This window comes from Scyliorhinus torazame, chromosome 1 (genome assembly GCF_047496885.1).
Source record: "Scyliorhinus torazame isolate Kashiwa2021f chromosome 1, sScyTor2.1, whole genome shotgun sequence".
In the NCBI taxonomy this organism is placed as follows: Eukaryota; Metazoa; Chordata; class Chondrichthyes; order Carcharhiniformes; family Scyliorhinidae; genus Scyliorhinus; species Scyliorhinus torazame.
The window spans coordinates 232,593,735-232,609,940 of NC_092707.1; the positions used below are offsets into that span (position 1 = coordinate 232,593,735).

The 16,206-nt window shown below is 48.6% G+C and overlaps 1 protein-coding gene across 3 annotated transcripts in view; it reads left to right on the plus strand.

The window, feature by feature from the left end:
• The window catches only part of LOC140419383 (interphotoreceptor matrix proteoglycan 1-like), a 226,334-nt gene that overhangs the window by 121,322 nt on the left and 88,806 nt on the right, over positions 1-16,206 (plus strand). For all 3 annotated transcript variants that reach the window (XM_072503256.1, XM_072503260.1, XM_072503269.1), the window contains exons 8-9: positions 481-539; positions 4,831-5,087. In XM_072503256.1, the coding sequence (XP_072359357.1) occupies positions 481-539; positions 4,831-5,087 (316 nt within the window). The remainder of the gene's footprint in view (positions 1-480; positions 540-4,830; positions 5,088-16,206) is intronic.

The following is a 16,206-nucleotide window of genomic DNA, read 5'->3' on the forward strand; positions in this document are numbered from 1 at the left end:
AATTTTTACCACTCTCGGAGTAAAGACACCTCTTCAAATGAAGAGAATTTCACACACTCGTGACACGAAGGTATGAACTCAGAAAGCTTGTGGGGTATCATAGACCTGTTGGGTGGAATGTATTGTTTCTGTGCAGTAACTGCTTTGTCATAATGTAATAATGTGCTCTGGGAATTTGGGGTCAGAGTTTCAACTTTATTCAATTATGGTAGTTCACCTCTACTGAGGCACAATGTTATGTTTATCATGACCCTTCCAACCCAGTCCCATCAAATCTCTCTTAACTGTACTGAGGTCAATACTTATGATTTTATTTGGCACTCTTTAACATGATCGCAAGATACCTTTGCATCTTGAACTGGCTGCAGCACGCAAGTTGCAGAATACTGCAAAATAGCCGAGCGAGCGTCAATAGTGAGCATTCTTTGTTGCTTCTCAAATGATCCGACTTCATGATTCAACATATTATTTCCTTTCCAGATGCAGAATCTTTTCGATAACCTCCCAGGATTCAAAGAAATTCAGGTATTAGGTTTCAGGTGGGTAAACAAAAGATTTAATCGTTGTGCAAAGCTGCAGCAGTCGACATGTACAAGATCAATGACAGCTCCTTGTCACATATCTTGAGTGCAGAATCTTACTAAACAAAGCTGAGCTCCAAAATAAACATATCCGAGATATCGCAGAGTCTTTGCTGATAAAGGTTCAATCCAAGGAAGGATCCAGCTTGCACCGTCCCAGTTAGTAGTTGGTGTGAGATGGGTGCCGATAATCGTAATGAGGGATCCAATAAGCATGACCAGTCACACATTAATGTCAAATGTGGTCACAGTTTGTCCTACTGAACTGGAGCCAGGATGATACCAATTTCTTTTTTTTTCAGAAATTTAGAGTACCCAATTTTTTTTTTCAATTAAGAGACAGTTTAGCGTGGTCAATCCACCTACCCTGCACATCTTTGTGTTGTGGGATGAGACCCACGCAGCCAGGGGCAGAATGTGCAAACTCCACATGGACAGTGACCCGGGGCCAGGATCGAACCTGGATCCTCGGTGCTGTGAGGCAGCAGTGCTAACCACTGCGCCACCGTGCTGCCCTAGGATGATTCCAATTTCATCTCACTTCCAACCAAAAGTGACTTTGCAGACCATCAATGATTACAGATTACGGGCAGTGCGGTGGCGCAGTGATTAGCACTGCTGCCTCACGGCGCTGAGGTCCCATGTTCGATCCCGCCTCTGGGTCACTGTCCGTGTGGAGTTTGCACATTTTCCCCGTGTTTACGTGGGTTTCGTCCCCACAACCCAAAAATGTGCAGGCTAGGTGGATTGGCCACGCTATATTGCCCCTTAATTGGAAAAAATGAATTGGGTACTCTAAATTTTTTATGTACATGCCTCCACTCCAATGTTCAATTTCCAATATGTATTTCAATCAGGTTAAATTGATGCTATATGGAGGTTGAAAGAATGAATGAAACTGGAGTGATAAAAACATTGATCAATGGGAGTAAATTGAGGTCTTATCAATAATGCAATTAGATTGGCCATACATGCTCATCTCTGCTGACACAAAAAATGAAATGAAATGAAAATCACTTATTGTCACAAGGAGGCTTCAAATGAAGTTACTGTGAAAAGCCCCTAGTCGCTACATTCCGGCGCCTGTTCGGGGAGGCTGGTACGGGAATTGAACCGTGCTGCTGGCCTGCCTTAGTCTGCTTTAAAAGCCAGCGATTTAGCCCTGTGCGAAAGCAGCCCCTGCTAAACCGGCCCCATCGGATCCAATATTAGCCATGGGCAATAAATGCCGGCCGAGCCAGCAACAGGCTTATCCCATAAATGAATTTTTAAAAATTTACACCATTGGCTGAAGTTCAAATAACTTCCATTTTCAGGATGTTATTTTAATTTTTAAAAGGAAACAGTCGTGAGATTACTATAATCAGATGGATTGGCACCAAGGTGCTTCAGTCTTTGCACCATTGTGAGTATTTCCTATTAACCTGATCTGAAAATTAGAATGCCAGTGAGCCAATCATTTGCCGTTTTCAATATTTGCTCGGATTTTGTGGTTTTAGGAATGGAGAAACTGTCAGCATTCTCTGTCATGGCAAATGTGAAATGAGCAGCAACGTCTGGCATCTGCATGTACGCAGTTAAACGTGGACATCCAGAAGTTGCTGTCAGTTTCACAATTAAAACGAACGCGACGACTGATGGTTTCTCCATTACTAATGCTGCAAAATCTGGGTGATCCTTCGCTCCGCCATGGGTGCACAGTTGAAGTCCTCACAGATGGAGATCAATTTGAAATCCCTGAATTTACCTGAATCGTTCTCCCCGTGTCTGCGTGGGTTTCCTCCGGGTGCTCCAGTTTCCTTCCACAGTCCAAAGATGTGCAGGTTAGGTGCATTGGCCAAGCTAAGTTGCCCCTTCGTGTCCAGGGATGTGTAGGTTGGGTTATCGAGTTGTTGAGATAGGGTGGGGAAGTGGGCTTGGGTGGACTGCTCTTTCGGAGGGTCGCTGCAGACTCATTGTACTGAATGGCCTCCTTCTGCACTATAGGGATTCTGTGATTCTACGAATAGCACTTTTTATGCAATTATTATTGTTCCGAGGCTTCTGGAAAAGTTATGCATTTTGATTAAATTGAACACGAAGCCAAACTTAGTGCTAAACAAACAATCTGGGCAAATCACGGATTTGCACCCGTGTCTGCCGTGGGGGCAAACAGTGACGCGGGTGTAAAATCTCGTGAGAATCGTAAAACGATATTCTTGCCAGCAGATCTCATTTTATCATTCCTCCAGCCTCTCGGCAGTGAAGTAACGAGGTTCCCACCTAGAAAAGGCAGCAACCTCGTTTCAATGTTTTTAACAAATTTTGAATATGATCGGCAGGCCTCCCCATCATATCGTCCCCCCACATTTAGAATCTCTCTCCCCCCTCCCCTTACCGATGTGACATCATGTCAACGAGGTTTTGAAAAATGTGAAGTAGTCAAAGGGAATCCGCCAGGAGCATACAGGTGAGTATAACCCCCTGGAGGGGGGAAGGACATGTTCAGCTCCTGACATTGCCCCCTGGCACTGCCCCCGGCATTGCCAGTGGGGCAATGTCAGGGGCAATGCCAGGACAGGCCTTCCGCGGAGCTCCACTGGAGGGGTTCTCCTTATGGGTGTTGGGTGTTGTCCTGGTACTTGTGGGAAGGAAGGGGTCCCTGTATTCATGCGGGGTGGGGGGGGGGGGGGGGAGGGGGGGGCATTGCTCCAATGTGCATGTGGGGATAGTGGGAGAAGGTTCTCCATCCCTGTGGGGAGGGGGAGAAGATACATTTATTAAAGCGCAGGTCAGGGCATCCTTTAAAAAGCCATTGCTGGCTCTATCAGGCGCCTGAGGGGCTGTGGTGAGACACCATTACCGAGTGTATCACGCCTCCAAATACTTTCTGCACAGAGTGCTGGATTATCTGGCACCTGTACAGCCTGCGAGCTGCATGTCTGTTTCCTCACCTTGGCTAAATTCATCTCTATATGTAGGAAATGTCAAAATTCTCTATTCCATGCTAAAACCTCAACAGATTTTTTTCAATAATGCAGTTTTTCTTAAAGATTGTGCATGATATTTCAGCTTTTACTTTAATCCCTTTTTGGATGTCCCACACATTTATTTTACTTCCTGTAAAATTATAAAAAGTGCAAGAATAAATGCATTTGTTACTTCCTGATTTGCGGCATGGTGGTACAGTGGTTAGCACTGCTGCCAGGGACCCGGGTTCAATTCCGACCTTGGCTATCTTGTGGAGTTTGCACATTCTCCCCCATCTGAGTGGGTTTCCTGTGGGTGCTCCGGTTTCCTACCACAGTCCAAAGATGTATGGGTTAGGTGGATTGTCCATTCTAAATCGCCCCTTAGTATCCAGGGATGTGTGGGTTTGGTTGTGAGGATATGGCTGGGTGGATGGGTGAGCGAACATAGGTAGGGCGCTCTTTTGGAGGGTTGGTGTAGACTCAATGGGCTGAATGGCCTTCTTCTGCACTGTCGGGACTCTATGATTCTATGAATGTGATTGGATGCTTACCTTGCTTGATGGCATCACTGTTGCTGGATGCTGGAGATCTCCTTTAGCAGGTACCAGAATTAAATGAAAATTGGGAAAGGTGAAGTCTATGTCACAGAGCCCAATGGTCTTTGTGAACAGCTTTCTTTGAGGGCATCAAAATTCATGCTGTTAAATACATGCAAATAACGCTTGGTTTCTTAGACAACTGCTTTTATGAGAACATTCTTGTTAATGGGCACTGTCTCCGTGAAAAGTCAATACACTTTATTTTAATGAATAAGAACATCAAGCCATCATTCTTATCTTGTCACAAGTGATCCAGTGGTATGTACATGAGATGCAGGTGAATTCACCTTCCCACCTTTAAAAAGCACTAGGCACATTCAAATTTCAGAATAACAGGAATTGGGGCATAAAGAATGAAAGAACTTGCATTGACAGACACATTCAACATGCCCTAAGGTGCTTTACAGCCAGTTAAGAAAGAGGTAAAGAAAACAAGAGACAGAGGGGCAGAGAGGAAGATAGCGAGAGATTCTTGCAGAGTACAGTGTTAAGTATGTGATTAATGTAGTTCAGAGCTTGGCTGTCAAAACTAATGTAATCAAAAAGTTCATGTCAAAAACCAGCCCAGTTCCACATGTTGGTACAATCCTCTCTCAATTTTCCAGCCGTGTTAGGCCCCACTGACTGTAAGCTAAGCTAAACATGTTTTTTTTCTGAAATAAGTTACGAACCGAACATCATGAATTTTTTTTCTTTCAGTGCGGACAGTCATGTGATTCGCTTTGCTGCCATCTTTGATAAGCAGACTGCCACGTTGAGCGATATTCGCAATGAAGTGCTAAACATTGGTTCTAATAAAGTTGAGAACGGAGAAATGTTGTTTGAACCACAGGAAGAGATACTGGAGAAACCCGTGACCAACATAACAGTCAGCAGGTTTCAGGACTTGGTTGCCATGGCACTGCTCAATGACACTTCTTTTTCAATGGACCCAAGCTCACTCCAGTTTACTCAAGGTAATTTAATTTAAACAGGTAACCATGCTTGGCTGGTTTCATCTCATGGCAATTATCCTAGTCAAGAGCAATGTTATTAAGCTTTATGTAGTATAGGAAGTGTACTAGATTTCGCTGAGGCGTGTCAGCAAGTAGATGTTTAGCCAGATAGAATTTACAGTGCAGAAGGAGGCCATTCGGCCCATCAAGTCTGCACCGGCTCTTGGAAAGAGCGCCTTACCCAAGGTCAACATCTCCACCCCATCCCCATAACCCAGTAACCCCACCCAACACTAAGGGCAATTTTGGACATTAAGGGCAATTTAGCATGGCCAATCCACCTAACCTGCACATCTTTGGACTGTGGGAGGAAACCGGAGCACCCGGAGGAAACCCACGCACACACGGGGAGGACGTGCAGACTCCGCACAGACAGTGACCCAAGCTGGAATCGAACCTTGTACTTGCTTCTGGTGTTGCTGCACTTGGAGGGGTACCAGGACCAAGAGAGAACGAACATGTGGCGGGTTCGTCTTCTTATACTTGGGGGTTTTTGCGCTCTTTTGGGCGGTCCTTCGATTTGGGCATTACTAATTGGGTGATCCCTGATCACTCCGTTCGATTCCTTAGCAAATAAGTGGGCGGGGATCTGGATGGCTAGGCGTGTGCCAAGGGGTCACTGACCCCATTGTTTATGTTTCCCTTGAACAGGGAGTGGCGCCGAAATGTCTGGGACTGTACCGGCTGCTCGAGTACCAGTCCTTTGTCTTGGTGGAGATGGGCCATCAAATGCTAATCGGCCCCATTAAAATGCTAATTGGTCGGAGTTTCGATACCGTCTGGACTTCTTGCTTGAATATGCATTTCAGGCTCTGAGCCTGCCTGAGTCTTGCCTTGTCCATTTTACCCGCTAGGCTTTGCAAGTTTCTCTGTACCTAGTTGGAAGTGGCCATCCCAGATGGCTACACTCTGTCTTCTTGATCCCCAACGCGAAGCGTGAAGGATCACAATATTGGGTCGTCTTTGTTCTCTGAAATGCCGGGTACCCTTAATCAAGGACAGGTTCTACCCTACTCTGTCCTATGGGTCAAAAACATTTACCTAAATTTCCCTAATACAACACATATCTAAAAATTCCTAAGGGGCCATTTAACATTCAATAAAAAGGGAACCTCTAACTGTCTCTAACTAGACTACATTCATGCTGCTATTTAACAATCAAAGAACTTATTTTACAATACAAAAATCCGATAGCAGCATCACATTTCTTCTTATCACTAACATTCACATATCGAGGAATTACTTTATTAACAAAAACAACAACCGCGGAATTTATTAAAGGGAGAGGTTCAGAAAGAGTGTGGGGTTTGCTGGAGTCCGAGGAAAGGGGCTCTGAATGTGTATACTGGAGGGCGGGAGGCTCTCCTCCTCCATTTCCGCAATCTGATGGTCTGGATGACTCTGCACAATATGGTTATCACGAGTAAAGCTTCCATTGTGTATGACAGGGAATACCACTTAGCGAGATTCTTGCACCATATGTGGGTATCGGTGGCTGGGTCTACGTGTCGTGTAGTGTCCGGGCTGGGGGTGTTGTGTTGGGTAGTCGTGTTCGGGGCCTGTGTGGTGAGGGAGGTGGAGGTAGGTAATGCAACTGTACTGTTCCAGCGACGATCATGATGCCGATCAGCAGGGTCTTCTTCATCTTGTTCAGGCTTTCCTTCGGCGTTGAGTATCTTCGTATCTTCCTAGGGGAACAAGCATAGGGTCTGTTATAATCTTGTTGTTTAATATCTCGTATGTCTGTCTGTTTCTCCTTAACGTCAATGTCCCATTAGAATCGTCAACATATGTGACTCCCTCATTTTTTTTTAAACCAACCATTTGCAGAGACAAGACATCAGAAAAAAATTCTGTCACAGTGCGAGCACACTCGCAGCCTGTGTTTGATGGGCTGAGTGGGCGGACAATTTCTCCGTCCTCTGCAAACTTGTTTTTCCAACCAAGTGATTCTGACATGTAAATAGTATGTGGGGGAATAGCAACCGAAGGGTTGCCAGAAAGGGCAAAAGTTGTGGCAAAATGCATTCCTTAAGCCACAGGACTGAAAACGAACAGCAAAAGAGTTTTGAAAACAAGTATCCGAATGGGGTGGTGCGTATGATCCGTGGCAGGGCAAAAATGGGTGGAATCCCCGGGTAGGGCGGTGATCAGTGCCGTTGCTCCACTACCCGAGCTTGGCTGACCAAATGTATAGGGGGTCCTCAGGCAGGGCGGGGATAAGTGCCGTTACTCCACTGCCTGAGTGACCTTCCAAGAGCGGTAAGAATTTGTAAATATATGGGCTCCAACAAACTTGTTTCTTTAACTGCCATGTGGCGTCAGAAGAGTAGTTATGACTGTATCAAGAAAGCGTTCGTGAGGACGACACACAAAATCGTACAAGAGAGAACGAGCAACATTTAAACACAAACTAAACATAAAAGCGGGCAGGTTCCATCAGAGTGAAGGACACCGTAAATCTCAATCGGTTCCTGACTCTCATCATCTGGGCACCTCAAGGTTCCATTCCAAAAAGATTTTCAAAGGGGTTACCATGGTGGGAATCCGACTCGGAGTTGTCAACATCTCCTGGTTGCCAAACTGGTTCATGGAGTTTGCATGCTAACGCGACGTGCGCCGATGTGGGGTCCATTTCATCATTCCTTGTCAGACGACAGGAATTATCACGGTGCCAGTGCTTCATTTTCCATAGGGCGGTCGGGTCAAGGGGGGTGTCGCTAGCGTCGGGTGGTGGGTCAGGTTCCGGTGTGGGCAAATAAATCGTCTCAAAGGGGCTGAACATATCCTGGTCGGTGTCTCTGGGGCTGTAGTGACTGGGGCCTGGTTCGTGGGAGCTTTGTTCGGTTTTCTCAGGGGCTTCAGTTGTGCTGTTGCTGTCGCTGTCGCTAGCAGCCGAATCAAGCGTCAGGGTGAAATTTGATTCTGGGGGCCTTGCCAAGGTCGTGTCTGTGGACGTGCCGCTGCTGCTGGGGGAGGGGGAACTTGGGTTGTCAGTGGGCGGGTCCTCATTGTCTGCCATCGCCAATGAGAAGTGGTGCGAGTGGCTGCGCTGCGTTCCATAAGCTGATTTACATGGAATCGTCCAGATTTTCTGTTCAGATATGTGATTTTATAAACTGAGGGGCTTACTTTGTCCGAGATTGAATAGGGTCCTCCAAATTTAGGGGAGAGGAATGAGCTGGGGTTGTATAAGGTGATCATTACTTGCTGTCCGACTGTATACTCTGTCGGGCGTACCGTCTTATCAAAGCAGGCCTTACTCTGCTTTTGTTTAGCGCCTAGCCGAACAGCTGCAGCGAGCTGAGCTGGGAAGTTTCCTTTTAAAATTTCCCCCAATGTCTCGTCTTCCTTCTGCGCCTGACTAAGTCTTGGATGTTGGTCAGTGAGACCTGAACTGCATGTACTGGAGCACTCTCGGGGGGTTGCCAAAAGTGGCCATGTCGTGAGCCTGCCTTCGCTAGGGCGTCAGCTTTCACGTTACCTGGTGGGGAGGAATGGTGGTGACTTCTTACTTTAACTATACCATATTTCCTGCCGTTAACTGTCTGAAGGATATGTTTGAGCAATGGGGCTGAGGGTAGAGGTTTTCCCTCGGCGTAAATAAATCCTCTCGATTCCCACCGGGGTAGGAATTCTGTCAGGCTGTTGCGGACGTACAAACTGTCTGAATATATGTCTGCAGGAGTCGGGAACGAATCGGGGTGCTGGACAATGTAAGCAACGGCTGCTAACTCGGCTGCCTGCGAACCTAAGTGTCCAGGCAACTTGAAAGATATCTCTTCTAAAGCACGTCCCTGCTCGTCCTCTACATAAATCCCACATCCTGTTATCATTTTTCCCTCAAGGACTGTGGAGGAGCCATCTACGTAAATTCTCAGTGCTTTGTCTGTGGGCTGGGTCGTCTGTGGTCAGATGCCTGTCTTTCTTGGTACCGACTTGGGAACAAAGGGGCCTGTGCTGTGCTTGGGGGCTATGATCTCACACTCATGTGGGGTTCCTGCATAGTGCAAATTATCGGTCAGAAACGTGTGCGTTTTTGTCCGTTTTACGGTAATGTCGCGTCCCTGTAGGAGTAGCGTCCATCGCGCTGTTCGAATTTGGCTTACTGTGCCGTCTTTTAGTCTGCCATCCAATAAAAGCTGTGTCGTGGTGTGCTCCGTCAAAATGGTTACTGGGTTGAGTCCGGTTATGTACGAGAAGTACGCCGCCCAGAAAACTGCTAACAGGTGCTTTTCTCAGGCTGAAAATCCCTGTTCCACCGGATCTAAGACACGCGAGGTATAGGCTATGAGTCCTAGACGATCGTGCCTTTCCTGCAGGAGTACGGCCAAAAAGGTTCGGTCGGTGGTCGCTACCTCTATCACGTATGGGAAGTGTGGATCTGGGGCTTGCAAAGCGGGGGCTGTGCTCAGGGCGCGTTTCAATGCATCCACGGCATCCGTGTGCTGTGGAAGCCATTTCCATTGGGCCTGTTTCTTTAGGAGCTCGGAAAGTGGGGCTGCTTTTGTGGCGAATCCATCTATATGGTTTCTACAATATCGAACCAGTCCTAAAAATGACCGGAGTGCTGTAACGTTCTGGGGCAAAGGCAATTTGACAATGGAATCTATGCGTTTGTGTTCTATCTCACGCTTCCCATGCGTGATGACCGTATCTAAATATGTGACTTTTTCCGAAAGGAATTGGGCTTTCTTGGGGTTAATTTTGCATCCAATCATTGTGAGCAGTGCTAATAATTCAGAAAGATGCGAGATGTGCTCTTCCTTGGTGTCAGTCTGTAGGAGCAAGCCGTCCACATACTGAACAAGGCATTCAGAGCGGGAAGGTTTAGATAATCCGTTTGCCAATTGTCTGTGAAAAATGGAGGGGGAGTTGTGGAAGCCTTGTGGAAGGCAAGCCCACGTTTACTGCTGTCCCTGGAAAGTGAACGCAAATTTATACTGGCATGCTTTGTCCAGTGGTATGGACCAAAAGCCATTTCAGATATCCAATACTGTGAAAAATTTCGACTGGAGTCCCTGTCTCAACCTTGTCTCCGGACTCGTGACAACGGTGGGGGCTGCAAGGGGAGTCATTTTGTTCAATTCTCTGTAGTCAATGGTCAGTCGCCATGATCCATTAGGTTTTTTTACTGGCCAAATCGGGGCATTATTTGTCGATGCTACGGGTCGAATCACTCCTTGGTTCAATAAGCTTTGAATTACCTTGGTTATCTCTCCCTCGGCTTGTTGGGGGAAGCCGTACTGTTTCTGGGACTTGGGATCGGGACCTGTAATGTTTACTACACCTGGGATTTTACCGCAGTCGTGCTTGTGCTGGGCAAACGATGCTTTATGGCTTTTCAAGATCTCTCTAACCGCTTTGTCTGTGGTAATGGTTTGTGGATCAAACCAGTACTGTCCTACTGAGCTGATTCTATGGGCATAATGTCCTAATGTGAGCGTGGCGGGGGCTCGCGCTGCTCTAGCCATTTTCAACATACATCGGTTGACTGGGTCGAACGAAAGGTTGTGTGCACTCAAAATCTATGCCTAGGGTAAATCTACTAAAACAACCGAGTGTTTTGTTTGAATATTACCGAGCTGTACGTCCACAGGGGCTGTGATGTGTCCCTGCTGGAGGTGACCTGTAAAGCCACTAAGGGTAATGGTGTCCGTAGTGGGCCATATCTCTCTTTGGTACATGGTGGAGGAGTTTAACGTGGTTCGGGACCCTCCTGTGTCCCAAAGGAACTCTACGGGGTGTCCTCGGACTGTGTCTGCGACTACCCGTCTTCCGGACTTATCCCAAAGAGTATCGCAGACCCAAGTTGGGGAGCCCGAACACCGTCAATCGGTGCCATTCATGGCCGAATTATCTGGTCGGGCGCTAACATTGTGGATGGGTCGGGTATTGTTTTGGGGGGGCGCGTTTGGGTGCTGATTCCATTGCTGCTTCGGGGGGGCTTGACATTCTCGGGCATAATGCCCTTTCTGTCCACAATTATAGCATTCCTGTGTCTTGGGGTGCGGTGCTGTACCTCTGCCTTCATTTACCCATGCGGGGTCCTGGTGTGTCCTTACTGGATTCATTGTGGCGTCTACTCTCTCCTGCTCTGTCTTTCTCTGTACAGACTGTTCCCAAGCTCTGGACAAGCGTTTCAGAATCCACACTTCATTGTGTGCTGGGTCTGAGGGGTCGTAACTGCTCATGCCTCTGTCCTGCCTCTATGGCATGGGATACTAGCGTACGGGTCCAATTGGCCGTATTGTCCACCGATAAATGGGCGCGGGCTAACTCACCAAATACAGCAGTAAAATGGATCCAAAGGCGTCCAGCAAACGCTGTTGGATGCTCTCCCCTTTTTCTGCCTGCACCAATTGAGTCCTTCTACCGGATCTCCTCTATTATATCCCATGGTGTCTAAAATGGCCGTTTTCATTTCTTGGAGGCTACCTCCTCCGACATTTTGTGGGTCGGGAAGGGTGAACTAACTGACAGGTCTAGGCTCATCACTATGAGCTTTACCTCTTCCGCTCATCTAAACCGTACATGAGGGTCTGTTGTTTCATTAGCTGGAAACAGTGGTGTGGGTCCGATGTGGGGTGGAAAGTATCTATCTTCTCGCAGGCATCTCGTAACTGGGTGATCGATAATGCGGTGGTGTACACAAAATCGGGTTGGTCTTCCGTGGTAACCCTGCGCTGTGTGGTAATGGGGTTCATTGGGTTGGGTGCTGCCTGTGCAGTCAGTGGTGCGGGTGCTTTTCTTTTCCGGGCCTGCGGGGCTCTATTTTGATTCTCATTCTCACTTACGTACCGTTGGGCCGTTTCACTGAGTTCCTGCCAATCGGGGCCGTCTTCCTGGTCTAGCTGTGGGCCAAAGATGTCTCTGAACCCATTTTGAACTGATGGCAGGGATTGCAACCTTGCAATTTGCTGCCTGCACTTGGCATGATCCACTGAACTCTGCCTCAGTTCTGTGGTGGAACTGTGGAGTGCTCGGAAGGCTGCCTTCAAATCATCACACTGTTTCCTGAACCTGGTTCTCTGTTGTGTGTCCTGGTAGGCCTTATCGTACTGGATTTGGAAGCTGCTAAGGTGGGCGAGACAGGATTGATGTGCCCTCTTGACATCATCCATTTCCTTGACTATCTCCGCTAACTGCTCCCGGAGCTGTACATTTAACCTCTCGCTTTCACTGATATCTCCCTCTCTACTTCTCTCTTTCTCCTTAAACTGCTTACGGAGCGTCCTCACGACCTCCTCTGTGCCTCGCAATTATGCCAGACAGGACACGATTGCCATCGGCTTACGAACCTTAGTCAAACTCTTTTTATGGATTTCGGTCAGGCTGTCCCACCAAGTCTGTCCTATGCTGCCAGGACCTGTCTCTTCATTTGCGCAAAATTCTGATGAAAGGGGCCATCCTTTCCCCTTCAGGTATCTCATAAGCTTTTCTTCCCATACGAGACACTGTTCTGATCTATTGGTCGCTGTGACCTCGGGCTCTTGTGGATTCTTAAGGCCTTCATGGCCATCCCTACAATTACTTCTGTCTCCCTAAATTTGGAACAAGGGGAAATAAAGCGGTGGTGCAAACACAGGTACGGCTTAAGCTATTTTCCGGTTTACACAACTACCGAAAGTTTCACACAACAAAATCTATCGAGTTTACCTTGTATCCCTTTGTTAGTACGCATGAAAATTACACACTTCCGAATTCCGGAGGTTTGATCGATACTGGTTTCATTGTGGTTTCTTTACTTTGCCAATTTGGATTCTAATTCAAATGCTTTTGTGGGTTCTCTTGGAGTGACATGGTGACTTCTGGGTCAAGTCCCGTCAGATATCGCCAATAACTGTTGCCTTTTTTTTCTATACTATTTTCTCTGTCCTTTCTGTGGCTCTCTTCCAATTATGGCAATCAGTGAATTTGCCGTTCTTTCTATGTTATCTATGTCCTAATGCTTAGAGTCGCCAGGTATCGAATGATATCACCACAAGTTTCAACCGGCTATCGATCAAAGAGCCAAACACCAGTTAGTTAGTTCAAGGTCAAGGGTACTTTATTTACACACAATTAGTCATGTAACATAAATACTACTAGTTAACTATACCTATCGACTAAGACAACCTGTACTTAACTTCGGGCACCCGGCTTAGGTCAGAGAACAGTGGATGCTGTTCGATTCTGGATCTATCGAGTTCGAAGGAGTAACTGCTGCTGAGCTAGGCTCATCCGTCTGGTAGCGAGCGTTGAACTTGTACTTGCTTCTGGTGTTGCTGCCCTTGGAGATGGCCGTGACCGGGGTGCCAGGTCCAAGAGAGGACGAACATGTGGTGAGCTCTTGTTCTTATACTTGGGTGTTTTCGCGCTCTTTTGGGCGGTCCTTCAGTTTGGGCCCCACTAATTGGGTGATCCCTGATCACTCCGTTTGATTCCTAACCAATAAGTGGGCGGGGATCTGGATGGCTGGGCGTGTCCCAAGCGGTCACTGACCCCGTTGTTTGCGTTTCCCTTGAGCAGGGAGTGGCGCCGAAATGTCTGGGACTGTACCGGCTGCTCGAGTACCAGTCCTTTGTTTTGGTGGAGATGGGCCATCAAATGCTAATCGGCCCATCAAAATGCTAATTGGTCGGAGTTTCGATACCGTCTGGACTTCTTGCTTGAATATGCATTTCAGGCTCTGAGCCTGCCTGAGTCTTGGCTTGTCCATTTTGCCCACTAGGCTTTTCGAGTTCCTATGTACCTAGTTGGAAGTGGCCATTCCAGATGGCTACAGTGTCCACGTGGGATTACTGGGTTACGGGGATGGGTTGGAAGTGTGGACTTGACTTCCGGGTGCAGCTATGCAGAGCTAGGTCGCATATTCGGTAGCTCCTGCTTGGAACGGCCTTTTGGGCTCTTTTGCAGGGCCCCCACGGCATTTGTTTGACATTTCCCGGTGTGGGAAGAAGACTGCAGCATTCCCCTGACAGTGTCCCCCAGGAATGTTATGTCTTTTGGCTACCAGACCCGGCAGAAACAGTAAAAGATTTGGCTTGAGCTATAGGAATAGACAAAAGCCTCTTCCAGCATGCAGGCGGGGGAGGGCAAGCTTAAAGCTGCAATCTGACTTGACTCTATCAAAGGTGAATTCTAGCAGCAGAGGAAACAACTGTGAAAAGATCTACCAAGGCCATTGAAGAAGCAGGGACGAGGCTTCCGGTGGCGGCCATGAAGGAGTAGGTCGCGCATTTGGCAGCTCCCATCTGGAACCGACTCTCAGACCTTTTGCAGGAGTTTCCACAGACTTTTTAGGGCAGACTGGTGAAGCAAACACTGCCAAAAGGATTCCCTCTCGACTTCCGATTGCGGCTATGCGGAGCTAAGCCGCACGATTCGGCAGCTCCTGCTACCACGGACTTTCGGGCTCGTTAGAGGAGCCCCAACGGAACTTTTTTTTTTTTTTTTTTGACACAACCCGTGGGGAAGGGAAGAGAAAGGTCCCCCTCCAACTTCTATGAAACGGACCATAAGTGTAACGGCCAAAGGAGCGGCACTGGAGCAACGGGAGAAGCGAGGGAAAGAAAACAAAATGGCGGCAGCCAGGGACAAAGGGGAGCTGCAGGAGTTCATCAAGCACTGCTTCGAGGAGCAGCGCGAGGAGATGCGCAAGGAGATGTTGCCGCCTATGCTTTCGGCAATTGAAGGACTCGGGATCACCCAGAAGGCCCACGAAGCTAAGATCCAGGAAATACAGAAAAGAGTCAGTCAGAACGAGGACGAGCTCGTGGGCCTGGTGGTGAGAGTGGAGCAGAATGAGGCGCTACACAAGAGGTGGGCGGGAAGACTCGAAGACCTGGAGAACAGGTCGAGGAGAAAGAATCTGTGAATCCTGGGTCTCCCTGAGGGAGTGGAGGGGGCTGATGCCGGGGCATATGCGAGCACGATGCTCGAGGCGATGATGGACACGAAGGCCCCTTCGAGGCCGCTGGAGTTGGACGGGGCACATCGGGTGCTGGCGAAGAAGCCCCAGGCAAATGAGCCGCCAAGGGCGATGGTGGTGAGGTTCCACCGGTTCACGGACAGAGAGTGGGTCCTGAGATGGGCCAAGAAGGAGCGGAGCAGTAAGTGGGACAATGCAGAGATCCGAATATACCCGGACTGGAGCACGGAGGTTGCAAAGCGGAGAGCGGGTTTCAACCGGGCCAAAGCGGCGTTGTACCAGAAAGAAGTGAAATTCGGAATGCTGCAGCCAGCGCGACTGTGGGTCACATACAAGGGCCAACACTATTACTTTGAAACGCCTGAAGAGGCGTGGACTTTTGTACAAGCCGAAAAGTTGGACTTTGAGGGTTTGTGAGGGTGGGGGGGATGTTTTGGGGTTTGATGTGTGATGGTTGTTGTATATAGGGGGTCAATCATGCACAGGAAATGTTACATGGGCTGGGGGAGAGAGACAAGGCCGCGACAGGAGCTGCGCCAGAGGGGGCGGAGCGGGCTTTGGAAAGCGCAGGGTGTTTTGCCGGGCGCGGGAAGAAAGGCGGGAAGGGGAATGAAGGAATGGGAGAATATGGATTGGGAGACTCCCACGCGGGGAGGTCAATGGGACGGCGGGGGAAGCCGGGGTCAGCAGGCGTCAGCTGATTTACGGGAGTGACATGGGGGGAGCAAAAAAGCTAGACAGGGGTCTAGCGGGGGGAGGGGAGGGGAGAAGGGGTTGCTGCTGCACTGGCCAAAAGGGAATGGGACACAGAAGAGGTGGTCAGGACGGGGGTCCCCCCTCTGAGGGACTGGAGGGTGAGGGAGGTGTGGACACGGGACTGGCCCAGAAAAGGAGATGGCTAGTCGGCAGGGCGTGGGGGGGGGTGGTGAGAGCCCCTCCAATCTGGCTGATAACGTGGAATGTGAGGGGCCTGAATGGTCCGGTGAAGAGGTCTCGAGTGTTCGCGCACTTAAAGGGACTGAAGGCGGACGTGGCCATGCTCCAAGAGACACACCTGAAGGTGGCGGACCAGGTCAGGCTAAGAAAGGGATGGGTAGGACAGGTATTCCACTCGGGTCTGGACGCGAAGAATAGAGGGGTGGCAATATTGGTGGGAAAGCGGGTGTC